At 34.1% G+C, this 27,898-nt stretch overlaps 4 protein-coding genes and 1 pseudogene across 5 annotated transcripts; 2 read left to right on the plus strand and 3 right to left on the minus strand.

Annotated features, from left to right (window-relative positions):
* Positions 1-3,696: 3,696 nt before the first annotated feature.
* LOC112422049 (uncharacterized) lies at positions 3,697-5,869 on the minus strand. Its single transcript, XM_024784766.1, has 3 exons — positions 5,614-5,869; positions 5,439-5,528; positions 3,697-5,015 (listed from the first exon to the last, which is right to left on the minus strand). The coding sequence occupies exons 1-3, from the start codon at positions 5,867-5,869 to the stop codon at positions 3,697-3,699; spliced, it is 1,665 nt and encodes a 554-aa protein (XP_024640534.1).
* A 522-nt stretch (positions 5,870-6,391) lies between these two features.
* Positions 6,392-12,065, plus strand: LOC11414719 (putative disease resistance protein At3g14460). Its single transcript, XM_003613471.2, has 6 exons — positions 6,392-10,056; positions 10,180-10,329; positions 10,921-10,990; positions 11,167-11,301; positions 11,434-11,591; positions 11,966-12,065. The coding sequence occupies exon 1, from the start codon at positions 6,483-6,485 to the stop codon at positions 10,041-10,043; it is 3,561 nt and encodes a 1,186-aa protein (XP_003613519.1). The 5' UTR covers positions 6,392-6,482; the 3' UTR covers positions 10,044-10,056; positions 10,180-10,329; positions 10,921-10,990; positions 11,167-11,301; positions 11,434-11,591; positions 11,966-12,065.
* Positions 12,066-14,188: 2,123 nt separating this feature from the next.
* LOC11414720 (uncharacterized) lies at positions 14,189-17,315 on the plus strand. Its single transcript, XM_003613472.4, has 2 exons — positions 14,189-14,915; positions 16,801-17,315. The coding sequence occupies exons 1-2, from the start codon at positions 14,389-14,391 to the stop codon at positions 17,213-17,215; spliced, it is 942 nt and encodes a 313-aa protein (XP_003613520.2). The 5' UTR covers positions 14,189-14,388; the 3' UTR covers positions 17,216-17,315.
* A 3,046-nt stretch (positions 17,316-20,361) lies between these two features.
* On the minus strand, positions 20,362-21,443 carry LOC11411410 (disease resistance protein RPV1). Its single transcript, XM_003613473.4, has 2 exons — positions 20,864-21,443; positions 20,362-20,730 (listed from the first exon to the last, which is right to left on the minus strand). The coding sequence occupies exons 1-2, from the start codon at positions 21,346-21,348 to the stop codon at positions 20,613-20,615; spliced, it is 603 nt and encodes a 200-aa protein (XP_003613521.1). The 5' UTR covers positions 21,349-21,443; the 3' UTR covers positions 20,362-20,612.
* Positions 21,444-24,417: 2,974 nt separating this feature from the next.
* On the minus strand, positions 24,418-26,992 carry LOC11408856 (disease resistance protein RPV1-like; annotated as a pseudogene). Its single transcript, XR_003012073.2, has 2 exons — positions 26,350-26,992; positions 24,418-24,803 (listed from the first exon to the last, which is right to left on the minus strand). The product of XR_003012073.2 is annotated as a disease resistance protein RPV1-like (transcript).
* Between the last annotated feature and the right edge of the window lie 906 nt (positions 26,993-27,898).

Here is a 27,898-nt window from a genome sequence, read left to right on the forward strand (position 1 = left end):
TATAACTACATTTTAAATGACTTACATCCTCCCACAAATAGTGGTGGTATTGCACTTGTTGATAAGTGGTTGACGCTTCCGGTCATGGGACACATCGTTGCAAATTATTACAATAGGCATGTGAGTTTGTTGACAAATCATGAAATTGGAACTTCGAAATCTTTTTTCCCACTAAGAGAGCTACCACCGACTAAGCAAAAAACCCCCATCATGTGTCTTGGCTTAATTCCCAATCATTTTGTGCTTCGTTTTTTGAAAGATAGGTGTCTACTATCTCCATTATCTAAAGAGTGGAACAATCATAGGAGTAACGATGCATCAACTTGAGAATTTGAGTATTTGGATCAACAAGTTAGGTTCCGAGATCTCGTGAATATTGAAAATGGAAGGAAACCGCCCACCAAAAAATGAGTCAAACCAAGCAAAACTTATTTTGTGTGACACTCTTGAAAGAGCAAAGTAAAAATTTCAAGTTATTGGGGAAGATGAAGAAGATTCAATTTCACTTGATGCAATATGACTTATTTTTTGTCGGTGTTAATCCTTTTTCTTTTATCGAAATTACACTGACATAATTATATCTTTGTGTTTGTTTCATCTGCACGTGCGTAGAATGTCGATAAATATTTTAAACATTCGTGTAATTTTAACGAAATATCGGATTGATTTAATTATGGTCAATTCTAAAATATTATGTATTGTTCTTGTTTATGACTGATTATAAATGGTGTATGAGTTGTATTGCCTTTGGTTAAATTACTTGTAAAAATAGGTCGAAAAATGGCTTGAAATCCATTATGCAGAACGTGCTGTCTGCATCGGCAATTACTGTCGACGGATTCGATGGCATCAAACTGCCGAAGAATATGTAACCGACGACAGTTAACTGTTGAGAGGCATTTCAGTCCTTTACTGGTGTTTTTTAGCCTTCCACTAAGGCTATGTTTGTTCATGTAGAAAGATTGTGAGAGTGAGAGAAAGTCGAGGGAAAGAAGTACTTTCCTTAGTTTGTAACTCACTGAAAAAGAAAGAATCTTCGTGGGACTCACAATGAAAACCTTTCCCCTCATATCTGGATGGAAAGGTTAGGAAACACCCATATATTGTATGAAATATCCAAAATACCACAGCTCTTGTTACTTTTATTTATTTCACTTTTTTGTGACTAATTTATTTATTTCACCATGGCCTGCAATTAATTTTTATTTTTATTTTTGTTGTTGGGGTTTGAACTTCTGACCTTGAATATATCATATATTTGTCCATACTAACTGAGTTAAGCTCACGAAAACGGCCTCCAATTAATCTATTCACACAATTTAGCCACACTTTTTTTTTTTTTCAGACTCGTGTTTATTATATTATACTCCCTCCGTCCCTAATTATAAGACCCTTTTAAGAATTTTTTTTGTCCCTCTTTATAAGACCCCTTTGCTATTTCCAACTACATTAATTATTTCTTTACATACATGCCTCTATTAATTATACATTTTTTTCTTCAATCAGCACTAAATAACATGTTGAAAACATAAACCATCTCTCTCTTAAAGGATAAAATTGTAAAAACAATACTAATTACAAACATATTTAATACAAATATCCACTTTCTTAATTCCCGTTATTTTTTCAAAAGGGCCCTATAATTAGGGACGGAGGGAGTATATATAATGTCTATTATAATTTTTTTAATTAAATTGCTTCCCGGCGCATCATGCATGCCTCAATGTTCCATTACTATTGTTACATGAGACTCTTTTTTTTTTTTGACGGAATATTGTTGCATGAGACTTGTTAAACATATTAGTATAAATTTAATTAATTTGTAATATAATATATATATATATATATATTTTTTACATAAACGAAATAACAAAACCATTATAAACTCACACACGTAAGGAGAAAAAACCATTATTTTTTTCTTTCCTTTCACTTTCTTATTAACTTTCACTTATACCAAACAACTAAATAATCATTCTACTTTCTACTTAGTTTCTACACACTTTCAATGGATCCAAACAATACTTTACAGCAATTTTCCTACACCCTCCGGTCACTATTATAAGCAAAAAAATACATCAATCTTTGGTCACAAATATAAGCAAAAAAAACCACCTGCACACTTTTTAATACTACTATTCCTAATATACCCCTCTTAAAGTCAAGTGTGATTTTCAACACAAGTTAAAATCACACCTTTTTCCATCACACGTTTTCATTATGCTTTTACGTCTTCCACTTGCAATCACTGAACGATACATTTTCCCATAACACCTAGTATTATAAAAACACATTTTCCTTTGAAGCAATTTACGTCTTCTTTTGGCTTCTTTTGGCTGTACACACATCTTCTTCTTTTCAACTCAAAAAAAAAAAAAAAATGGCATCACCACAAAATTGGTTTAATGAAGTACCCTCATTTGATTTGGGCATTGATAGCAACCCGGAAGATCTTTCCCTTCTTGTTGTTGAAGATTCACTCGATGGGGACAGCGATACCAACCTAATTCAAGATACTTTGTTTGAAGGTGAAGTGATGTCTAAAAGTAATGACAAGGTCACAACAGAGCAAACATTGGTGTTTGAAGATGTAGCATTTGGAGAGCAGTACAAGAACAATTTCGACTTGAACAAAGCCCCTAATGAAGATGGATCTTATGTGAGTGATTGCGGTGAAGCTCAAGAGGTCATGCAATCTGGTAGAGTGAAGAATCTGCGCAAAAAAATTGTCCAACCATGTGAGAGAGCTTTTTTGGACTTAAACATGGAAAACTTTGATCTGAATGAAGTTCCAGTTGAAACAATGGACTTTGGAGCTGAGATTGAGGAGTTGAAGGATGAAGAGTTGGAGAATGGACTTGAGATTGATGAGTTGGATGATGAAGAGTTGAAGAATGGACTTGAGATTGAGGAGTTGGATGATGAAGAGTTGGAGAATGGAGTTGAGTTTGAGGAGTTGAATGATGAAGAGTTGGAGAATGGACTTGAGATTGAGGAATTGAAGAATGAAGAGTTGCAGAAAGGGATTGAAGATGTGCTGAAAATATACATAGATTCAATGAACTAGGCGTGGCATAGAAAGAGTTGATGTTTTTGTGTACTGGAATAAACTTGTTGCTGTAACATGTTCTCTTTAGTTAATCCTTTTTCATAATGAAGCTACACCTCTTTATCAAAATTTTATTTGTCCTTATTATTATTTTTTTTTTCTTTCATTTACTTATAACTCCTCACCTTTCCAAGTGACAAATCAAGATAATGTTGTTCTCACTATTATTCTAACAATCGTACTTTTGGATTATATACCATGCTTACTAGTCTTTGTTGTTCTTATCTAGCATGGCAACAGTAGACTCAAAAACCATGCATCTTCTCCATTTTTAATTTTTTTAATCTTGCAAATTTTGCATGCAAGGTGTCACACCTAGTAAGCATACACGCCTTTGTTGAGACACTTGTGTCACGCCTTGACAACTCTGTGTAAGTTAGAAAGTGTTACTTGAAAGCCTTGTACAAATTTATCTTCACTCTAAAGTTGGCATAATATTTTATATTTATGCAAATGAAGAAACAATAATTACACCAAAAGACACGATAAAAATACTCAATAATTTCTTGAAATAAAAAAGTCTCCACAACATTATACTAGTACACCAAAAAATATCATGAAATACAAGTACTCAAAAGTTTCTGTCCTCACATTTCATCAACATTATACAAGTACTCAAAAGTTTCTTGAAATAGTTCTGGGTCACATGTTAATTGAGTGGGTAACATGCCTCTCCTAAGCAACTTCTCTTTCTCCATGTGAGGAATTTTGTAGTTGTTGGATCCTTTCACCTTCATGATCTCAGTCATACAAGATTGAAGTGTGAGAAAAATGTTGTTCGAACTTTGGGCGGAAAAAGCATCAAAAGATTTTTGCACAGCTTCAATAAGTGCATCAACCGAATTAGTTACTTCCTGTTGCTGCAATGATTGAATAGCAGAAAAAAAGCCCAAATCCAATACATTTAAATCGGGAGAGTTAGGAGGTTGAAAAGTTAAACGAATGTCAAAACCCCCATCGGCAGCCGCTCTACAAAACTCTTCATCTTCTAAAGGCACGTGACAAGGTGCATTATCTTGTTGGATGTAAATTGTTTCATGTGCATGTTCTTGTGGCCATTTTTCTTTGAGGGCCGGTAAAACTTCGTTGATATACATCATTCTAGTGACTTCTCTGTTTATAGAAATGATTGGTTTTGTTTCAAGTGTCCCGGCAGGCCTATTGATGCTAGACCTTTGTGCTGCTACCTTGTGAACTATAGGAAAGCAACCAATTTTTCCTGAGAATGTCTCGTTACCATCATCATCAAATCTTGGCCTAGCCACGACAACTAAAAACATTACCTTACCAATGTAATTTTTGTTCCTACACATACGATGTGGCTCATCCTCATCTCCAAGAAGGTAATAGCTGGATGACTTTTTGGTTATGTAGAACCATTTTTCATCTATGTGAACAACATTATACATAGGTTTAAACACTGGATCATGTGGTATGCTACTCTCCTCAAGCATATCCAAGCAGAATTCAATACGAGCTTTCTTATTACTATCATTCAAATATGGTTTCAACACATTCGAATGTCGGCGTAAGACCCCTTCTTTTATGTATTTCAGCAAAGTTGTCTTGGTTTTGAGACCCAAGACAGTTTGTAAAGATCGAAGAGTGCTACGCTTAGCTAACGAAACATTGCGCATTTTGTCAAAATCTATTTGGATCCTTTTTCGACCACAATTTTTTGTTTTCTTATGACACGGATCAGCTGTTTTTTTTATTTGCCTCCAAATCCGATAAATAACATCTTTGGAGACTGAAAAATAAGATGCCAATGTTTTGACAATCCCTTTACAAAGTTTTCCATTATAACTTGTATTTAACAACAAATGAGAAATAAGCTTCCGTTGATTGTTGTCCAAAAAAGAACGCTTGTTATTAGATCGTTGAATTTCCTCAACGATAATTGCCTCTGCATGATTAATAAAAGAAGTTTTTGTTGTTACTAAATAGAAGATAGAATAAAAAACAGAACCGTAACACTCCTGATAGTAAGAGAAAAACTCAGCTTGCAAAAGAACAAAGACATGATTACAAAGGCCAAATACAGAAGCGCTATAATAGACCAGCAACACAACAAACACTGAAAAAACACCAAATACATGAAACTCCCCTTTTTGAATCTAATGTTTTAATTTTAATACATGAAACTAATTTTAATACATGACCAGCAGCACTATAACACATCAGAAACTAATATTTTAACTTTAATACTACTACACCACTTTATTTGAATCTTCTTCAATACAACCAGCAATATTAATATCTCAAGTTTAACTTTAGCAACGTTATATCTCAAACAATGATGTATAATAGTTTGAATCAATTGTCTCACCTTCATTTAATGCATCACCCATATCTTCATCTTCTTCACCAAATAAGTCATGCATGTCTTCATCTCCACCATTTATATCATCTTGGGTCCCTGGAACAAAAAGTTTATAAAAATTCAAGAAAGAAAGAAAAAGAAAACTCATTTGAATTAATTTCAATGAAACTAACTAACTTACCTATATCATCAGCTTCACTTCCAAAGATATCATGAATGTTGTTGTCTAAACCATGGCCACCAGTGACATTTTCAACATCATTTCCGCATTCATCTTCAAGTGACGGAGCAACGTTCAAGTCGAAAATGTATTCTTCATCGGAAGGCTGCACATTTAAGTCGATGGGTAACATAGCTCTGTTTTCATTTACCGGTGACCTATCGGCAACTCCGTCGGAATCATTATAAGGTTCGTTCAAGTCAATATCAAAAGCCATATTGAAGAACACTCATAGATGGTGATAGTGAACATGTTCATAAACTATTTATAGGAATATGATATGGAATGAAAATTAAAGTGTCATTCAAATGAAAATTTTGGCGCCTACACCAAAAATTTGGTGTTTAAAAATCTGATTTGAAAATGGGTGAAGTTTGAAATAATTGTGAGGTTAATTGATTAATTGATGTTTCCAACAGAAAAGTAACTTACGGCTCTGCATATTCTCACGTGTGGTGGGAAACTGGAAGGTGTAATGACAAGCTCCTGCAAAGTGTTAATTTTAAGAAAAGGGCAATATAGTCCATTTGACTTATGTTTTACACAAATTCTAGAAAATTAATTACACTTAACAGTATTTCTTAATCACCGTGAAAGATGTTTTTTTTGCTTATATATCTGACCGGAGGGTGTACTTTCTTAGGATCTTCCTAACGTACTTTACCATTGGGCCATAGCATTTATAGCTCACTAGGCGTTTTTCTCTTTCTTTGACTTTTACACGGAGACTTCACTAAAATCAAAGAGGAGCAGAGTTTACACACTTTCATTTTGTTGTGATTTCTCTGAAGCTGAAGCTATTGTTCTTATTCTACAAACAAATCTAACTAATGGCAGCTATTGTGGGAGAAAAAATGATCTCAAATTCTGTAGAGGTGTTGTTAGAAAAGCTTGTTTCTGGTGAGTTCGTGGATGATTTTCGGAGCACAAAGCTTGACGATTCACTCTTGACAAAGCTGAAGAAAACACTGATGACTATTGAATATGTACTTTATATTGACGAGAATAAAGGGTTCACCACTTGTTCAAAAAAGAAAAAAGGGCTCACCACTTTATTTATTGAGGGGAAAGGGATCATCACCCGTTCAAAAAAAATAAATAAAGAGATCACCAATCCTACTTTCAACCAACGGTTGGATATGCTGAGATGTGTTGTCTTAGAAGTTGAAAATAAAGGGATCAAAGAGCTAGGTGAATCTTCTGCACGTTCTGCTCGGGTAGATGAATCTTCTATTTATGGAAGAGATGATGATAGAAAGAAACTTAAACATCTTTTATTATCTACTGGTTTTGATAATAGTAAAGTAGGAATTATTTCCATTGTGGGTATGGGAGGGATTGGTAAAACATCCCTTGCTAAACTGCTTTACTATGATCCCGAAGTAAGAGAAAAATTTGAGTTAAAACTGTGGGCAAATATCTCAAATGCTTTTGAACATGTTAATGATTTTAGTGTTTTTGAAACCATTCTTGAATCTATTGCTTCAAAAAAAATCAGCGATGATAACTTGAATAGACAAAAAACTGACACAAGTGATGCGAAAATCATTTACCCAAAAGTTTTGCTCGTACTGGACGACGCGAGGGATGCAGAAATTGTCAATCGAATATATCAGATGGATATCTTTATTGCTGGGGAAATGGGAAGTAGGATCATTGTTACAACTCGGAATGAAAAAGTTGCTATGTCCATGAAATACTCTCTTTATGTTCACTATTTGAGACCTCTCGAAAGTGAAGATTGCTGGTCTTTAATTGCCAGACATGCATTTGGACCATGTAACTACCAAGAAAGAACCAATCTAGAAGAAATTGGCAGGGAAATTGCAAAAAAATGTGGTGGATTGCCATATATTGCACTAGCACTTGGGACTCTTCTTCGCAGCAAAATTTCCCCAGATTACTGGAATTATGTGCTAGAAACTAACATTTGGGAATTGACAGATTCTGAGGTGCAAGAGGCTTTACGATTGAGCTTACATTATCTGTTGCTTCCTCTAAAAGAATGCTTTGCATATTGTTCAAATTTTCCAAAGAATTCCATCTTAGAAAAGAAGACGATAATTCAGTTGTGGATTGCAGAAGGTTTAGTAGAATCGTCCACAAGTCAGGAGTGTTGGGAAAAAGTTGGAGAAGAATACTTTGATCTACTAGTGTCGAGGTTGTTGATACAACTACGATCTATCGATGATGAGGAAGCAAACTTTGAAATTAATAACTTCATGCATGACTTAGGTACAACGGTTTCATCACAATATGACTTGTGGACTCTAAAACATAATTTCTCTTACACTAGAGGGGATTATGACTCATTAAATAAATTTGATAAATTGCATGAATTAAAAGGTCTACGTACCTTTCTAGCATTACCATTTCAAGAACAATCTCCTCTTTGTCTACTATCGAACAAGGTCATACATGCAATGCTGCCAAGGATGAAGAAGTTACGGGTGTTATCTTTGTCAAACTACAGAAGTATCACTGAGGTTCCCAACTCTATTGGAAGTTTGATATACCTGCGGTACCTAAATCTTTCTCACACACAGATTGAAAGGTTGCCTTCTAAAACATGCAAGCTTTACAATCTACAGTTCTTGTTGTTGTCAGGCTGTAAAAGGCTCACTGAATTGCCGGAAGACATGGGAAAATTAGTTAATCTACTCCACCTTAACATTAGTGACACTGCATTGAGGGAGATGCCCGAACAAATAGCCAAACTACAAAATCTCCAAAGTTTGTCTGACTTTGTTGTCAGCAGTGGATTGAAGATTGCAGAGCTAGGAAAATTTCCCCAACTACATGGAAAACTTGCAATCTCACAGCTACAAAATGTTAATGACCCATTGGAAGCTTCTCTAGCTAATATGATGATGAAAGAAAGAATAGACGAGTTAGCTTTAGAATGGGATTGTGGTAGTAATTTTTCAGATTCAAAAATACAAAGTGTTGTACTTGAAAATTTGCGACCCTCGACAAATTTGAAAAGTCTCACCATCAAAGGCTATGGTGGAATCAGCTTTCCAAATTGGTTGGGTGATATTTTATTTAGCAACATGATGTCTTTAAGGATCTCGAATTGTGATGCTTGTTTATGGCTTCCTCCCCTTGGACAGTTGGGTAATCTAAAAGAGCTCATTATTAAAGGGATGCAATCAATACAGACAATTGGTACTGAGTTCTATGGAAGTGATCGGTCTTCATTTCAACCATTCCCCTCCTTGGTGACTCTACACTTTGAGGATATGGAAGAGTGGGAGGAATGGGACTTGAATGGAGGTACAACAACAAAGTTTCCTAGTTTAAAAACTTTATTATTGAGTAAGTGCCCAAAACTTAGCGTAGGAAACATGCCTAACAAATTTCCTTCCTTAACTGAACTTGAGTTGAGAGAATGTCCTCTACTGGTGCAATCAATGCCATCATTAGATCGTGTATTCAGGCAACTGATGTTCCCTTCGAATCATCTTCGACAGCTAACCATAGATGGCTTTTCATCTCCGATGTCTTTCCCAACAGACGGTCTACAGAAAACCTTGAAATTTCTGATAATCAGTAATTGTGAGAATCTAGAGTTCCCTCCTCATGACTACTTGCGCAATCACAATTTTACATCTCTTGAGGAATTAACAATATCTTATAGCTGTAATTCAATGGTATCATTTACCTTGGGCGCTCTCCCTGTCCTCAAGAGTTTGTTCATTGAGGGTTGTAAAAATCTGAAATCGATATTAATTGCAGAAGACGACTCCCAAAATAGTCTCTCATTTCTTAGAAGCATCAAAATATGGGACTGTAACGAGCTGAAGTCATTTCCCACAGGTGGATTGCCCACTCCAAACCTCATTTATATTGCAGTGTGGCAGTGTGAGAAGCTTCATTCACTGCCAGAACCAATGAACACTCTAACCAACCTTCAAGAAATGGAAATTGATAATCTACCAAATCTTCAATCTTTAATCATAGATGATTTGCCTGTCAGTTTACAGGAACTTACTGTTGGCTCTGTTGGAGTGATTATGTGGAATACGGAGCCAACTTGGGAACATCTGACTTGTCTTTCAGTGTTGCGAATTAATGGTGCTGATACGGTGAAGACACTGATGGGGCCATCTCTACCTGCATCGCTTCTGACACTATGCATCTGTGGTCTTACTGATACACGCATTGATGGGAAGTGGCTTCAACATCTCGTCTCTCTCCAAAAACTTGAGATTATTAATGCTCCCAAACTCAAGATGTTTCCTAAAAAAGGATTTCCTTCCTCTCTTTCAGTGCTAAGTATGACTCGGTGTCCATTACTAGAAGCAAGTGTGCGCAGGAAGCGAGGGAAAGAGTGGCGTAAGATTGCTCATATTCCCTCCATAGTTATCGATGATGAACTTATCACATGAGTTTCTTATCTGGGTGAGTCAGTGAAATACTTCTTTTTTGTTCCTTTCTTATGTGATCATCAATTAATATTTTTATTTTCAATAGTTACATCAAAATACAATATAACAACAATTACTCATTTTTTTCAATTCATAGAATTGTATTCTCTGTCACCCCTACTTCTGCCCAATATTGCTGTTGTGAGAAGTCAAATTTTCATGTACAACCTGCAACCAAGTCCAGTCAATGTTTTACTAATCATGAACAGATGAAAAGGAGAAACAACACCTGCCGCAAATATGTTTGGTACTCTTTTTGTCTATTTGACATCATATCAATTTAATGAGTTGGTTTTAATGCATTGATCGTAATTTGTATCAAACTTTTCAATCATGAGTTAAATTCGTCTTGAATCTATTAGTATAATATTTTTTCATGATGTTGGTCAATTAGAACCCTTTCTTTTTGATATGTTCCTTAAGGTGATTAGCCTTTTACCTTTCTTTTTTCAACCTTTTTTTCCTTCAGATTTTTAAAATATATGGAAAATATTTATGAATGTCTGAATTGCATCATAGGAATAGTTTAGGATTATAGTACATGAGATTAAACTTTGGTCCTCTCCTAGGTTGTAGAATTCACCATTACATTGAACCTTTGTTACTTACTGTCTTCGTTCTATAAACCTTTGTATTTTGTGTGTGTGCATTCATAGATAAAGCCATTATGTTTTTTCCTTACACCACCTCAAATTGATAAGATATGAAGAAATATGTTTTTTTTCCCAAAAAGAAAGTTATTTGATTCTGAATTTCTAGACAATGTTTAGTTGTTTACAATTTCATATACCAGAATTCGTGGCTTAGTTAGTCTTTGTTTTTGAAATATTTTATCCAGCTTGAAAATTTACTAAGGGCTTCAAGTGGGATTGATTGCTTGCAACAAGATGGCCGCAGTGGAATCTAAGGTATAAATTTCCTCTTTGATAGGTTTTAGGATTACTCCTTTTACAACGTGCATGTTCTAATGCTCATCTTTCTTTCTTGAACCTGCCTCTCTCTTGTTTGTTATTTTTCCATCAATAAATAAGATTAGTTAACTTTTATATCAGAATACAATATAACACAATAATTTTTCAAGCAGACATGCATTTACCGTCACCCATGCTTGTTACAAGAGGCAAAACACAGATGCTTGCCCGGAAGCTAGTTCAGTAACTGTTTTATCGATCAAGAGTGGATGATAAGGAGAAATAGTGATTTGATCAAAATGAATTAGGTACTCCGTCTGTCTCTATGTTAGGCGTTTCATGCAAGTGACCTTTGTTGAAGCCTCAGTTTAGTTCTTACAACATTTTTGTTAATGAGTTGTCTCTGATGTAGATTTACATGTTGTTATTATTTACTCCAGTCTCTCTTCAAGTATCTTGCAGGATTTAGAAAATGAGATACAAATTTTCTTTTTTAAGAAAATGAGCGATTTTGAGATCAATTGTGTTGGGATGGAGCTTGTTAAAGATGCTGCTCAAATTGCTACGGTTAATGATCTGGTCTATCAAAATTAATTTAGTGAGTTTTTCTTTTGTCCCTCTCTGGCACAGTAATTCCAAATAATTTTTTTGCCACCTTTTCTAATTTGGAACTGGTTATCTGACAGTTTTAAAGTACGAGGACTTCTTATGATCCTTTTACTGATAATCAAAACAGAACTTATGTATTGTGGATCTGTTCTGTTAATCAAAACATTATGTTTCAATAGTTATAGAACACAATGTAGTCTGTACTTCTAGAAAAAGAACATTTTATCTTTTGCTTCTCTGTTAGTTAAGTATTCAGGTATCTGTATTACAGCTAATTTTATTTGCTTCTCATTACAGCTTTGTTCTATTAAAAAATGAACACCATCAATCTTGACACGGTATCTGTATTTATTTTTATGTTAGGTTTGTGGAGGTACATTCGTCCAATGGTTTTCTCCACAAATCTTAATGATGTTTAGGGAATATCTACACCTTCGTCGAGAGATCATTGACAATAGCCATGGCACATTCATTCTTTATTTCACACATTTAGGAAAGGAGCGTCCAAACCGTTGAATTTGATTTCAAATTGTGATGCTGTGAAATGCCAAAATCATAGTGCGATTTTGGGAGGCGTGTCGCGATTTTCTTGGCAGAATGGATGGTTTCTGCTGAAGAAATATCGTGGCGCGATTTTGTACAGGCGTGACGCGATTTCTGGATAAGGCTGTTGTACATTGGGTCATACGCTTAAATCGTGGTACGATTTTTCACAGGCGCGACACGATTTTGTTTGTCACTGTGTTCTATATAAGCATTTCAGTTCATTTTTGAGGAAGAGCTTCAAGAGAGGAAAACTTGGGAAATCAAAGGAGGTAACTTTAGGGTTGAGGATCTTTGATTAGAGTTCTCTTGGGTTCGGAAACATTGTAAACACCTTGGTAAGTGACAATCATTGAGTGTCTTGTTCATTGATGAGATTGGAAAAATGGGTAGAAATTAAGTTTGTTCTTTCTGAGCTTGTTGAAGCTAATTTCTTGTAACCCATTTGTATCTCTTTGTAAGAACTCATTCATAGTGGATTGGAGAGATAAATCTCTCCCCCAGAGTAGGTCAAGTTGGACCGAACTGGGTAAACATTTCTTGGTGTGTTTGTTTATCTTCTCTTCCTTTATTTTTTTGCTTGTGGTTTTGAGCTTTTCAATTTGATTCCTAGATTAGATCTAACTGTTGTTATTGTTGTTGCTTGTGTTTACGTTAATATTGGTTACTATTTTCCTTTACTCCACACATCTAATTTATTTTCTTTAGTGTCATTTTGAGCTCGAATTTACAACACAAACCATGAAAGAGCAGCAAGTTCAAATATTTAGATATAATTGACTTTAAGTTAATTCTAAACCCTAATGTGACTATCAAGTTCAAAGTTAGGTTTAAAATTGATCCTAGTTTAATTAATTCCAAACGCTAACCAATCCAAACGGATTTCAAATCCAAAACTGGTCGTGTAGCCAAACACCCTGGCCGTGTTTTAGACATGTAGAACATTAAGTAGATCCATTTTTTTTAGTCTAGTGATTAGAATTCACATTTTTAAAGGTAAATAAGGAGATTCATTTTTATCTTACGTAAAAACAAAAATTATTTTACTGTGAAACATTGTATTAACAACAAGTAACAATGTTAACAAGATTTGAGATACTTGAACGGTAGATGCCGATTACCATCAATTTTTAATTTTTTTTTTACATCATAAAATAATATTCACACATCAAAATATTAAGGGTTAATTATGTGTTTGTCCCGATAAATATGTTAATTTTTCGTTTTAATCCTTCTAAAATTTTCCTTCAAGTTTTAGTCCCTATAAAATTTTCAATCACTATTTTTGGTCCCTATTTTTAAGTATATATTTTTATTTTTTAATGAAATTGTGCAGAATATTGTAAAAATTACTCCCAAAAAAATTTAGAATTTTTTTAACAAAACATGAATTAAATATAAATTTTTTACTGCCAAAAATATAAAAATTCATATTTAATTCATGTTTTGGTAAAAAAAATTAATTTTTTGGAAGAGATCATTATAATATTATACATTTTTCTGAAAATTTTTATTTAAAAATGTGAATTCTACATATGAGTTTAATTTAAAAGAGGGACCAAAAGTAATGATTGAAAATTTTATAGTGACTATAAGTTGAAGAAAATTTTTAGAGGGACTAAAACGAAAAATTGATATATTTATAGGGACTAAAAACATATTTAACCCAAATATTAATATATATTTTTGGACCGAATTAAGGGTTCTCTTCCTATAAGAATCAAAGAGTTAAGACAAAAAAAAATATTAATATACAAATTTGATTTGTATGCAAAAAAGGTCTTGTCCTCCGTTTAAGAATTCTAAATTAAAAACATTATTTTTAAAAACAATTAAATGCTTCAATTTTTTTTAGGGAAAATACTTCAATTTTAATAAATTAAATAAATAAATTATCGTAAAAATTTTAGCATTTAAAAGAAGAAAACATTTCTGGTTTGTACTTTAATTATAAAATATTTTCTTCTTTTTTCTTTTTCTTTTTTTTTTTTTGTCAAAAAAAAAAAAAACTATTTCCTTTTATTGTTAGCTGGTGTGGTAGTTCCAAAATATTTCTGCTATTCACTTCCCTAGCGTCATTCTCTTCTCTTCGGTTACAACTCAGAACCACCTTGTGAACTCCGTTTATTTTTGTTCTCTAATGCCCACTTCACAACATGAATCTCAATACCAACCTTTTTAACAAAAATAACTCAATCTTACTTCAAACCAAATTTTCATTTCACCTCATTTTTTAGTCTCTAATGGCTTCTTCTTCAGCTTTATTATTAACACCCCCATTTCACTTCACAAAACCCCATAAAAAAATCCCACTTTTCAAACACCATTCTCTTAAACCAAAACCCTCCTTAACCCTTCACCATGGTTCTTCTCTTTTAACGCATTCTTTAACAAAAATAGCTCCTACCCAATTCAAAGCTTCTTCTACTGAATACTTAGATGCTATTGATGAACCTGAAAGGTTGATTTTTTATGAGGAAAAACCGGTGAAATTTGCTTTATGGGTTATTTTTTGGGCTTCTATGTCTTTGGCTTGGTTTGCTTATTCAAAGGATGCTAATGCTGCTGCTGGTACTGGTGCTGTTGATTCTATTAAAGCTTCTGGATTTGGATTGAAGATTGCGAATTCGTTGAGGAAATTGGGTTGGCCTGATTGGGTTGTTGTGTTTACTCTTGCTACTCTTCCTGTTCTTGAGCTTCGTGGGGCTATACCTGTTGGTTATTGGTTGCAACTTGACCCTGCGAGTTTGACTGTGTTGTCCATTCTTGGGTTAGTTTCTTCTTCTTTTGTAGGAGAAAATGATTTTTTTTTTGTTATTTTTTAAGTATCCTTTTTGTACAACTGTTAGACCAACAATGCTGTATGAGACGGGAGTGTTGAGCGATAAAGAACCAACACGAGAGTAAAGTAAGTGTAGCAGAGATGAGGATGATGCATTGGATGTTTGGTAAAACTAGACATGATAGAATAGAAATGAGAATAATAGAGAGGGGAGTAGGGGTAGCACCTATTAAGAAGGATGTAGATATTAATGAGTTGGATTGGGATGTGATACCGACCCCACTGAGTGGGTTAAGGCTTGATTGTTGTTGTTGTTGTGTTTTTAGTACCCTTTATGTTAACTTATTGTGATGCAAAAAATGCTCTTTTTTTCTTCACTTTTGTAAAGGTAGGAAATAGAGGGATAGGAAAAATGGCATAGAAGGTGGGGTAGGCTCTTTATTTCTGTGGTTTGGTTTTTGTGTTTTATAAAGAAATTTTGAAACATTATGCATGTCACCTCTATAGAGGTAAGATAGACCTAAATATTTAGGTGTGAAAAAATCACGACTTAAGATGATGTATTTAATTTTTTTAGCATCAAATGTTTGTTGGTTAATTGTTAGTGCTTGTTTGTTAGTGAGGTGCATGGTTTTAAATAGCAGTTGCGTCACAATTATTGATATTCCGAAGATCTGTGGCCGATGTGGCCTCAATTGTTGTCGCATTGTGGTTTCGACAACATTCAAAACTGTTATGTCACGGCTCGGATTGGGTTTAGGATGTTGAAAACCCTGGTGGGATGAGATGGGATAAAACTCATGACCTTCAATAGTTAAACGTATACACATTCCAGAACTCATAAGTTGAGTTGCCACTCTCAGCCGGGTTTATATGATGTATTCTTGAAATTCACTGTAATCATGCTTTCCATTTGCTATTAATGGGCTTTGTACAATTTGTCGTGGTTATGGTTTAAGATAATGTGTTTTTGCTGCTGTTGTGATATTGTTACCATAGATAGAATTTGCACCTTCACTTTGAATAGTTATATTAATTTTTTTTTATAAGAATAATTTATATTAGAGTACATTTTACTATGTAATTTTAACTTTATGTTGCGGAGAGGTTTTAGTATTCACATTTTAAAAATGGGTTTGATTTGTTACACTATGTTTTGTTAGATATGAAACAGGAGAAGTGCCCATGCTGCATAGAATCTTTAATGCTTGTAGCAGTGTTTCAGTTGCCGGCCATAGCGGCGCTATAGCTAACTGGGATTTTAATAAATCACTATTGATCTACGATACACTATTATGTACAAAATGTTGGCAAATACTGGCTATGGTAGCACTGTAACACTGTTGGAGATGTATATAAAATGTGAATAAAACAGTAACAATATCAATGAAATAGTGAAGAAAAAGATTGTAATTGTATTAATGGTGATGAACAATTACAAGAGAAATAAGGAGTAACAAACTGATAGTGAGATACTATCAGTCCCTGATAGCACGCAGTGCTCCCAAATCACTAACAAAGTGACCCCACAGAATAACAGAATACTTAGCTACCTATTCTCTGACTTACTATTACTTATATAGCTACTAAAACTCATGCATCCCATACACCAACACTGCCACCTCATCATTCCTTCCCTTTTCCTCTTTTCCTAGTATAAACTCTCCATATCTTAGGTTTGGGCCCATAGTCACAGCCCATTTCCTCATTCACATTCCTATCAAACACTGTACCGTTGTGGAATTTAAACATATCATTATATTTCGCAATCTGTAACTGACAATTCTGGCTTGTTGACATATTTAATTTATTTATTGGTAGTAATGGGAGTTCTTTTGTGGTTTAATTAACGAGTTTTGTACAATTGATGCAGGAACATGGTACCTGTGCCGTTCATCATACTCTACCTGAAACGATTTGCATCTTTCCTCGCTTCCAAGAGCCCTTCGGCATCACGATTCCTCGACATTTTGTTCAAGAATGCCAAAGCAAAGGCTGGACCAGTGGAGGAGTTTCAGTGGCTTGGTCTGATGCTCTTTGTCGCTGTCCCGTTTCCCGGCACAGGAGCATGGTCTGGAGCCATTATAGCATCAATCCTTGATATGCCGTTTTGGCCAGCAGTGTCTGCGAATTTCTTCGGCGTTGTATTTGCCGGGATGCTCGTAAATTTGCTAGTGAATCTTGGTCTGAAGTATGCCATCATTACTGGTATCATCCTTTTCTTTGTTTCCACATTCATGTGGACCATCCTTAGAAATCTTAAAAAAGGTTTTAGCTCATCAAATTGACTTTTAAAATGTCGTAGACTCTTAGTTTTCTTTATCAATACAAAGACAATTGTTAAAAGTTTTGTTCTTTATTCTATTCATTGGTTTTTATGAGTTTAAATTTATGTAAATAATAATATGTACGATTGAAATGTCTAATATTTTATGTGCATCCATATAGTTTTAAATTGCGGCCACAATATTTAGGTTTTAGTGGTCTTCTCAACGGCAATTGCAGCCACATCGGTAACATATGGCTGGATTTTTCCGCAATATCAAGGTTTGCAGCATAACTGCAACCACAGCCTTAATTTAGAATCAATACCATCGATCCACTTTTCCTTGATATGTGTAAAATCACAATTTTGGGGAAATTAAGAGTTTTGACTTATTGATGTTCCTTGTTGCAGACAACCCTGGATATTATAATTTTTCCCCAATCTTGGGCACTTGGTGGGAACCTTGAAACCTATTCAAATTATCACGTTTGTGGTGCATTTTTGTTTTACTCATTTTATTTTCGTTTTTAAATGTGAATATAGAAATTGAAGATTAAAAACACACCATATATGATTATGGTTCTTCAAACTGAATTTGAGTGCTCATAAAACTTTTAAGACAAAGTAGGAATGCTTATGTCACTTCCAATTCTTACATCTTCTAATAGTTTACATTTTGTACTTTGAGTAATATTAGTGATTGGTTACATCCTAGTTTGCCTAGTAAAAATTGGATGAGTTTAATTTTGGTTCTATTTAAGGTTTGTTTGGATTGTTTTATTTCAGTTTATCTACTGACATGAGCACTTGTGACTTGTGAGACTGTTTGGAAGAGCATATGGAAACAAATTGTGACATGTTCATAAGTTGTTTTCAGCTTATTTCAATTTATGAAAGGTTAGGTTATGAAAATAGCCTATAGTTTATATAAAAACAGTTTAACTTTATTTTTTTATTATGAAAATATGTTATCAACATGCACCTATAATAAGGGTTTATTTGGATTGGCTTATTTTAGTTCATCTACTAGCATAAATTTTGTCAGACTGAACCCACTTAGGTTGGCCTGGTGGTATTGGCTTGGGACCTTGGAGTGTGCTCCTCCTCAAGGTCTCATGTTCAATTCTCCCCGGTGCCAATTTGCGTGGGCTAGTTTAGGTTCTTCAAAATAAAAAAGTTTTGTGAGACTGTTTGGGAGAACTTATGAAAACAGCTTATGACAGTTTTCATAAGCTCTTTTCAGTTTATTTTCACAAGTTCTCCAATTTAGCTCATAAAAACAACTTATAGCATATACAAAAACAATTTAAGTTATTTTATCTTTTGCTATAAAAATAGCTTATGCAAGCTTATATATAAGCACTTATCAGGATAAGAGCTTGTTCCATAAATAAGCTGCAAATAAGCTTTTTATCCAAGAAGGCCCTTGTACTTCTGCTATAAGTGCTTAATTAAGCAATTTATTGAAATAGGGTCTTAATTTGAATTTTTTACAGTATCCTCCAAAGATATGTGAACACAATGTTGAAAGAGTTTGACCGCGTGGGTAGTATCTTTGATGATATTGGGGGATGAGTAACTTAGTTGATATAAGGGATTAAAGGAGTTAAAGGTCCATCCAAACCCTGACAAGGGAGAAAATACTAACATAACAATTTTTATTTTTTTTGACAAACTGACATAACAATTAACATACCAACATTTGTCATTAAAAAAAAGTATCTTTGATAATCAGTCTCTTAATGATATGTCAACACATTATTTGTGAAGAAGCTCTATACTTACAAAACTACAACGGATTAAAATTAAATCATATTGTCTTTTACTGTATCTTATGTGTAGTTAAACTTTTGATCTATTTGCAAATATTAAATTTCTATATTTTCTACTGCAATGGTTGTTGTTGTATTTGCTACTGCAAATTTGATAAATAACCTTTGTACTGAATATTTTTTGTCGGTTGTCCCTTAAAGTTCTATTTCATTTGTCAACCTAATTTTCCTCTATGATATACACTTTTATTGATGGAATAGTTGGTTTTAAAAATTACGCCAAAATATATTGTTTTAAAAGATGATTGTGCTAATTCAATTGCATTTGGATGATAAGTTTTATGCTAGTCCTCTTTATGGTTGCCAATAGTTGGTTTCATGTAAGCCTTGTGTGCTTTGGTGGGACACTTATATGGTTTGCGATTGAGCGAGTAGATGATGACTTGAATGTGTTCGCCTCTTGAGTGAGAATTGATAATGTTCCTTGACGTGTGTTTAAAGTTAGAATGGTTCTGAAGTTAAATAGAAGTGTCAAGTGTACATACATGTGCATCATAGTAACTGTGTAATTGTCAAAGTGTTATGCGAATACGATTAAGTGAGCCTTATGCTATGTGAACAATGTGAGCTTTACTCTAAATGCTCTGATTATGATACTAGGGGGGATTTTAGTGTTATGTTCTGTCTTGTTTCTCTCTATTTGGTTATGTTAAAAATATTGTTGGATCATTCCGCGTGTTTGAGAGAATCGATCCTTTGGATCATCTTACTAAATGATTTTGAGAACTTCATTTGATATTAACTGTGATGCATGTATGCGACTAGTGGTATCTTAAGCCTACGTGCATTCTGTCAACTCTATTTTTCATGTCTTGTGGTTCGCGAGAAGCTGCAGCTCGCTTGTTTCACATTTTCCTCTGCCTAGTACTACTCAGCTGACAAATATTTTGATCCTCGACCATTTTCACTATATCTTTCAAAGCTGGGTGTGCACAATCTTCACTCTCTGTCTGGAGGGTATCAGAGTATAATATTTATTTATGCCAATTGTACATAATGATTTTTTTTTTTTGAAAGGTAAATGTTAGTAGTTAATAAGTTATTTTGTTAGATTAATCTTATTCGTCTGAGTTTGAACCCACAATCTTCAACTCATTTTCCTTTAACTCAAATAAGTTGAGCTATTCAACTCCTTTGGTAGTGTTTCTTCCATCTAGCACTCTTTTGTTAAGTGTGGTTCTTGGCATAATAACTAGAAGCATTTCGCCACATAGGTGCATAAGTTAATTTTCTATTTTGGCCTAGATGGAAGATTAATTGCACCAAACTAAAAGTTCCAAATAAAGCAAACACCATATATGTAAATCATGCCAAAGAAGAGTAACACATCGACAAATTAAAGTGAAGTAGGATATTAATAATAATCTGGAAAATTCAAACTTCATAAACATAATAACAACAATCGATTTACTTTAATGACTGGTACATTAAAATGGAAAATCATTATCATTCTACGATTAGTTCTCCCAATGTGAAAGCAGCGAAGTAAAGAAATACTTCTCTCCATTTGCATTCTGCATTACGTTGAATAGTTGCTTGATACTTGTTCAAATTTTCAAGGCTATAAATGCTTTGAAAGAATTGATATTAGAGTTTAGCAAGATTCATGATCTTCTCAATCTTACGATCTAGGTCACCATCATTTACTCGATTTAGTTTTTCTATTACATCCTTTGCAATTTTCTCAAGAAGTTCAGATTCCATCCTGCTTTCACAGTCAGAAATTGCAATATTTTGGAGATTAAAAGTCGACGAAATATTTTATAGAAACTCAAATGAAAGTCAGTTGTTTTTATCGGAAGTAAAAACATATTAAACCTTTGAAAAAAAGTAGTTACCTGTTAACTGAGCATTCCCAACCAGAAATATTGGCTGCTTCTCTTAAAGCATGTCTCCATGTTTGAACCTTCTCCAGTTTTCCCTGAAATTGTTTCTCATGTTTAACAAAAGCTTCAGCATAACTTCCTGTTTGGTTGCGCACATGAGATGGATCTATATCATAGAAAATCGGCAAAAGAATTTGCCCCTTCATCTTCTTACATTCCAGTATTTTCACGAGCTCATCCAAACACCACTTAGAGTTTCCGTAGTTTTTTGAAAATATAACAATGGAAACCTTTGCCTCCTCAATGGCCATAAGAAGTGTGGACGATATCTCATCCCCTCTTTGAAGATTGTAATCTATATATGTTCCGACCTTAAGTCTGGTCAAAGTGGCGTGAAGATGGCTAGTGAAGGTGTAGCGTGTGTCCTCACCTCTAAAGCTGAGGAACACTTGACCATGCTTTTGGTGATGAGGAGGGAAAGAGGTTGACCATGACATGTTTATTGGTTATCTAGCTTAACAGTAAGGAGAAAATGGTGATATGAATGAAAATTTTAAATCTAGCTTCATGTGAATTTAAACACTAAGTGAAGTTATTGTTATAACAACATGGTTTAGTTATGTGAGAACCTAATAAAAGAATGAATTATGAACCTTCCTACCAAGTCGGGCTCTTCCTAGGTTAGGGTATATTCTTAACTTTATGTGTGACACCGACAAATGGAAAAAATTAATAATAATTATTCAAGGTCGTCGAAAAAATATATATTAAACTGTCAAATTTATATATTTGTGGGTAAATGTAACCTAACCTAACTACGCTTGACCAAAGTTCAAATCTTTGTTGGCATATTCACATTGTGTTTACATTATGTTATTAATAAACATTTTTATTAGAAATGTGTAATAGTTTAATAGTGTTGTATTTTTTTTTTTTTAAATTGGTATACAAATATTTTATATGATAGCATAAATAAAAAAAATGTAAGTACCAATTATCTCTAGAGCTGTCAAATGGGCTGGCCTGACCCAGCCCGTCTCTGCCTGGTGGGCCAGCTCGTATAAATGGGTTTGAGTGGGTCGGCCCAATTCATTCATGGGCTATCAAAACTGAGCCAAGCCCAATTAGTAGTGGGCTACACGGCCTGATAGGCTAGCCCGACCCATATTTCAAAATGTATTATTTTGTTTTTTTTAGAAAATAATCGATGGAATGAACAATAAAGCTACATATCACATTTTTTTTAATAGAAACATATTACTTAAATTATTATACATCAACTAAATCACATGTCTTCGTAAACTTAGTTAAATTATATATAAAACGTCTATTAAATCAACATCCATAAGGATAAATAGCACAAAAGAATCAAATGCAAAAGTAGAGTATTTATCATAACTCACAAAGTGAACCTTGAAGACAACAAAATTCAATATTACATAATAAAATAATTCACTCTTACTTAATAAAACTATTTATAAACTATTTTGAAAATTGATGTATACACATTTGATACAACTGAAAAACACATGTAAAAGACAAAAAGCCCCGCGGCAGTTAGCTGCCGAATTGTTGAAAGAACTGGCGGCAATTAACTGTCAAGGAATCCATCGACAGTTAACTGCCGATGCGCTCCTGGTACAGATCTGGCAGAAACTCTCTCATCCATTATTACTCTCAATCTCCAAAATTTTCCAAATCTCTCTCAAAATCTCTCTAAAAGCCGCAACCAAATTTAGTAACACTATGATTACTATGATTACTTGTGGCATGTTACTTACTTGTAAGTTAATAACACTACAATTAATCCTAAATCTACTAAAATTTTGGAGAAATTTTGAGAGATTTTAGTAAATTTTGGATGGGTTCCTCGACAGTTAACTACCGCCGGTTCTTTCAACAATTCGGCAGTTAACTGCCGCCGGAGCTTTTCGTCTTTTACATGTGTTTTTCAGCTGTATCAAATGTGTATACAATAATTTTTAACAATTTTTATTTTTTAATAGGGCCACCCTGCAAGCCCAACATCCTAGCCCAAGTCGGCCCATCTAAAATGTAGGCCCGATGGGCTGGTCCAAAAAGATAGGGTCGTTTTTTCATGTCTTTTTTACGGCCCGACCCACACTAAAATAGAGATCCGAAGGGCCAGTATGATGGGCCTGATCCATTTTGACAACTCTAATTATGTGGGAACTCAGTTGGGTTGGCTTGACGGTATTGGTTTGGAACCTAGAAGTGTGCTTCTTCTGAAGGTCTCAGGTTGGATATAATTTTTGGAGTTGTATCATACTACATATCAACAAGCCTCAAAACTGTCTTGCTTAAATTTGGATCCACAAGCTGAATTGCAAGCCTAAGAACATGACAACACTTGGGAGCTAACATTTCTCCCTTTTGGAAAGAAACACATTAGTTGTAAATGAGTTTACAAGATTGAGTACAAGTCTGGTGGACCCATAGAACGATATAAAGCTCGCCTTGTTGCGGAGTGTTACACTTGGATTGGAGGTATTGACTTTATGGGAACTTTCTCACCGGTGTACTTTTTCTACTTCTTGCCATTGCAACCACCCAATATTGACATCTCCATCAATTGGATGTCAACGATACATTCATCCATGGTGAATTGGATGAGAAGGTCTACATGGTGGTTCCTCCCTTTTATTCTCATCATGCTCTTAACCAAGTTTATACCGACTCTTGAAGTCTCTTTATGGTCTCAATCAGGTCAGCAAGTTATAGCTTGCCATGCCCGTCTTCCTTCCTCACCTCTCTTGGATATGCTCAATCACAATCTGGTCACTCCTTGTTTACTAAAATTCATAATCAGAAGAACTTTACTGTTATACTTATCTTTGTGGATAATCTCATTCTGCCAGGGAATGATTAGCAGAAATTACCCTTGTGAAGAACCAATTAGATAGTTCTTTGCGGCTCATTCTTAGTTCTCTTTGTATTTCAATGTGCCAACGTCAATATGGCTCAAATTTATTGATTGAAACTGGTGTCTTGGGTGCTAAACGGGTGTCTACACCCATGTTTATGTCTTCGCACTCGTCTTCCGCTGAAGAGTCTCCTTTTGTGGACCCTAGCTGATGTTCTCGTCTCATCAGGAAGCTTCTATATCTAATTACAATACGTTCTGACTTATAGTTTGCAGCACATCAGCTTAGCCAGTACATGTTCGGTATTACATCAAATAGGCACCATCTCAGGTTTTATTTTTCTCTGCTTACTCGGCCTTGAAAATCAAATCATTCACTGATAAACACATCCGTCCTTACAAGATAACATAGGTTACTGGCTGTTCGAATTGAACAGTATATGTAACTCTACACTATATTTTATACAATACCATTTTCTTTTATCTTTATTTCTTGTTTCGTGTAGTTTTACATTTACATTTTCTTCTATTTTACTTTGTCCACTAATAGTCACATGTTTATTGTGTTGTAAACTAATAAAACTTGTAGCATTAAACAGTAATATATTAATCTTTCAAGTTCATTTGTTGTTGGAACTTGGAAGGATATATTTCCTCACCAACATCTATCATACACCACAAATTAAAACCTTGCAAAATTAATAACAATTCCTCAGAAAACTAGTACATTAATTAGCTTAAAATAGAAACAACTTTTTTTTCTTTTTCTTCTTTTCGGTTAGCGGAACTAAATTATTATTGTTTGATGAGTTCTCTAAATGTGAAAGCATATCTGGTGACAAGCGAAGCAAACGAAGACTTCTCTCCATTTTAAGTTCTGTGATACGTTTAACAGTTGCATTATAGTTGTTCAAATCTACAAGTCTAGTTGTGCTTTCATGGAACTGAAATTGGAGCTTCGCAAGTTCCTCATACTTACCAATCTGTTGATCTAGGTCTCCAACATATACTCCATTGATCTTGTTTAGTACATCCACAGCAATTTCCTCAACCAATGCCAATTCTGTTCTGTACACAAACATCAAGAAAAATACAGCACATGTAAAGATCTCAAATTTCACAACGGAATAAACCAATCATAAACAATTCTAAGTTGCCAAAATGATAGACAGTTAGCTGAATGAGAGGTTGACACCACACTTAAAAGTGTTCAACATTCAGTTTTCCATCTCCCCCTCAACCAACCAAAAGCTTTTCTATCCACTTGTACTTGTCCTGTCGTTGCCGATCTGATCGGGACACGCCAAATGAACACCCTTGGTCAATAAGACTTTCAACACAAGGAGCCGGTCGATCATCACATTGGATCACTACTAAAAAAACAAAAATTAGTGAGGGAAAACATGAAATTCCTCTCTATTTCCGTCACTAATTTCCCTCCCTAATTTTGCCTTTCCTAGTAGTGGGAACTTGAACAAGGGTCCATGCGATCATCATATCGGAACTTGAATAATCATACAAGTGAGTATGGTTGTTAAACTTGCGAGTCTATGATGGGTTTATGAATCTAGAAGGCACAAACGAGTGGAATCACACATATAATCTTTTTTGAGCTAGATCGACATACTCGTGTAGACTCGCGAGTCTATGATGAGTTTATGAGTCTAAGTTTTATTGAAAAAACAATTTGTTTCTGAAAAGAGCTCAAACTAAACAAAATTTGAAAGGAAACAAACTTATAATCCTTTTAATTTCTTTTTCGATCTCACTCTCAATTTAGAAACAAATCTCTCACTTTCACCAAAGATACAAGAATTCAGGTCATACTCACCTTCGCTGACGACATTTTCTTCTTCCTTCATCGACGACGACGTTCTCTTGCTGTGTATCGAAATATTGTTGAAATTGATGTTGCTAATAATGATGCTCAATGTGGTGGTAGAGGGAATGTTGAATTAGATGGAAGTTAAGATAATCCAAGTTAGGTTACAGTCAATGATGAATAAGGTGTTTTATCTAGGGATGAATTTGATATGATAGTCAGAATGTTGGTGAAGATGATAATGACGATGGTTGTCATTTTGATGATGAACAAGATTTTTACATAGGCATTTTATGATTTTTGGGTATATACAGTAGCCAATTAGAAAGTAATTAGGACCTTATCTACATACTTTTCTACATTGCTTGCTCTAATATTTTTTTTTTGTTAAAAAGTTTGTTATTAAGTTTGAAGTTCTATTTTTTATGATAATTGGTGTTCTATCATAAATATATATGTCATTTATGTGTCACTTTAATATTTTTTACAGTCAATTTTAATTTTTCATAAACTCATACGAGTCTACAAGTCAAGTTTATCAGTCGAGTGTCTACATACCCTTTTCGAGGCTATGTAAACTCGCGAGTCTGACAACCTTACAAGTGAGTTTAAACAATCATATCAGGCCTTGACCAAAATAAAAAAAATAGTGAATTGGTTAGTTCCATGTTCAACATTGGACTGGTCTGTTCATTGGATTATTAGAATATTGTTATCAAGGCTCATTTTCACTTATAAATGAAAAACTTAAACCAAAATAATGACGAAAGAAGTTGATTGCTATAAAGTTACCTATTGACATTACAATCCCAACCAGCATAATTTGCAGCTTCCAACAAACCATTCCTCCATTCTTGCACCTTTATCTTCCCCTCAAAGTTGTTCTCATGCTTAGCAAAAGCCTCAGCATAGCTTCCTCTCTGGTTCCTAACATCAGAAGGATCAACGTCATAGAAAACAGGCACTACAATTTGCCCTTTCATCTTTTTAATTTCGAGTATTTTCATAAGCTCTTCCAAACACCATTTTGACACCGCATAGTTTTTAGAGAAAACAATAACGGAGAGCTTGGCTTCTTCGATGGCCCTAACAAGGGTGGTTGGTATTTCATCACCACTATTAAGATCATTGTCTATATAGGTTCTTATATCTAATCTTTTCAAAGCACCATTAAGATGGCTTGTGAAATTGTTGCGAGTATCCTCACCTCTAAAACTAATAAACACTTCGTGCTTTTCTAGAGGAGCATTGTTGAATGAAGAGGAGGAAGATGAATATGACCATGCCATAATAATGCTAATGTGTATTTGACTATAGTTACTAGAGTATATAGGTAAAACTACGAATAATCGTTGTTTCCGACAACTCAGGCCTCAGGGTTTGAATTTTATGGTTAATTCGATGTACGACCCCGGTACTTATAATATTTACAAGCAAAAATAATTGGATGTCCACCCGTGTGATGCACGGGTTAATTTTAGGAGATTTTTATTGTTTATGATGTGAATATCTTATTTTATTGAATGATGAGAATATTTATGATGTGAATGTCATTTTTTATAGAACTATGAGAATATTTACAAAAAAGATGGGGTGCAAAATCGCTCAAAAAAAAGTTGATGCAAAATCGCACAATTAGCAAAATATAGGGGGGAAAAGTGCAATTAAGCCTAAAAATAAAAAGGAAATACATACTTAACTAATAAATAGACATCGTACTGTTCTCGTGAGCTTAACTAAGTTGGTACGAACAATGCATTAATATATGCAAGATCCGGGATTAAAATCCAGCCACCACAAAATAAGAAAATAGACAACGTACATATACGAATGCAATTACTTACAATGTCTTGACTTATCAAAGTGCCCTTATTTATAAAATATTAAACCAACTACAATATAAAAAAAATATAAAAGAGAAAATAGCGCTTAGAAGACTTTTTTTATCAGTTCTCACATTAATAGTATATATATAAAGTAAGGTTTTTTATGCCACGTGTCATTTCCACGTATATTCGCAATATTTTTATTATTTTTTTATTTTTTAAAACCAATATTTGATTTGGCATAAATATCTCAACAAACTTTTGATCTTATCTATTAAATATTTTACTTACTTTTTCATTGATTCCTAAAATTTTATGTAACAGAAATATCTCAACAGAAATAACACAAATTCCTAAAAGTTAATTTTATTATATATGTGTTAATATTTTTACTAAATCCAATTAATTTTATCTGTATGTGCATCTATAAATTAACGAGTATTTTATAATATGGTATATTTTATTATGTTTGTTTGTATTTTTATTAAGATATTCATCCTATTCCAATCCGTGAT

This window comes from Medicago truncatula, chromosome 5 (assembly GCF_003473485.1).
Source record: "Medicago truncatula cultivar Jemalong A17 chromosome 5, MtrunA17r5.0-ANR, whole genome shotgun sequence".
NCBI lineage: Eukaryota > Viridiplantae > Streptophyta > Magnoliopsida > Fabales > Fabaceae > Medicago > Medicago truncatula.

What these genes read in the sequence shown, in the direction of transcription:
- LOC112422049 (XM_024784766.1), bottom strand. Translation starts at nt 5,869, where the DNA reads ATGGCTTTTGATATTGACTTGAACGAACCTTATAATGATTCCGACGGA. An exon ending in AAGTGAAGCTGATGATATAG is followed by an intron (nt 5,529 to 5,613) that starts GTAAGTTAGTTA and finishes TTTTTGTTCCAG; the next exon opens with GGACCCAAGATGATATAAAT. An exon ending in GGGTGATGCATTAAATGAAG is followed by an intron (nt 5,016 to 5,438) that starts GTGAGACAATTG and finishes TTAATCATGCAG; the next exon opens with AGGCAATTATCGTTGAGGAA.
- LOC11414719 (XM_003613471.2), top strand. Translation starts at nt 6,483, where the DNA reads ATGGCAGCTATTGTGGGAGAAAAAATGATCTCAAATTCTGTAGAGGTG.
- LOC11414720 (XM_003613472.4), top strand. Translation starts at nt 14,389, where the DNA reads ATGGCTTCTTCTTCAGCTTTATTATTAACACCCCCATTTCACTTCACA. An exon ending in ACTGTGTTGTCCATTCTTGG is followed by an intron (nt 14,916 to 16,800) that starts GTTAGTTTCTTC and finishes CAATTGATGCAG; the next exon opens with GAACATGGTACCTGTGCCGT.
- LOC11411410 (XM_003613473.4), bottom strand. Translation starts at nt 21,348, where the DNA reads ATGTCATGGTCAACCTCTTTCCCTCCTCATCACCAAAAGCATGGTCAA. An exon ending in TGGGAATGCTCAGTTAACAG is followed by an intron (nt 20,731 to 20,863) that starts GTAACTACTTTT and finishes CTGTGAAAGCAG; the next exon opens with GATGGAATCTGAACTTCTTG.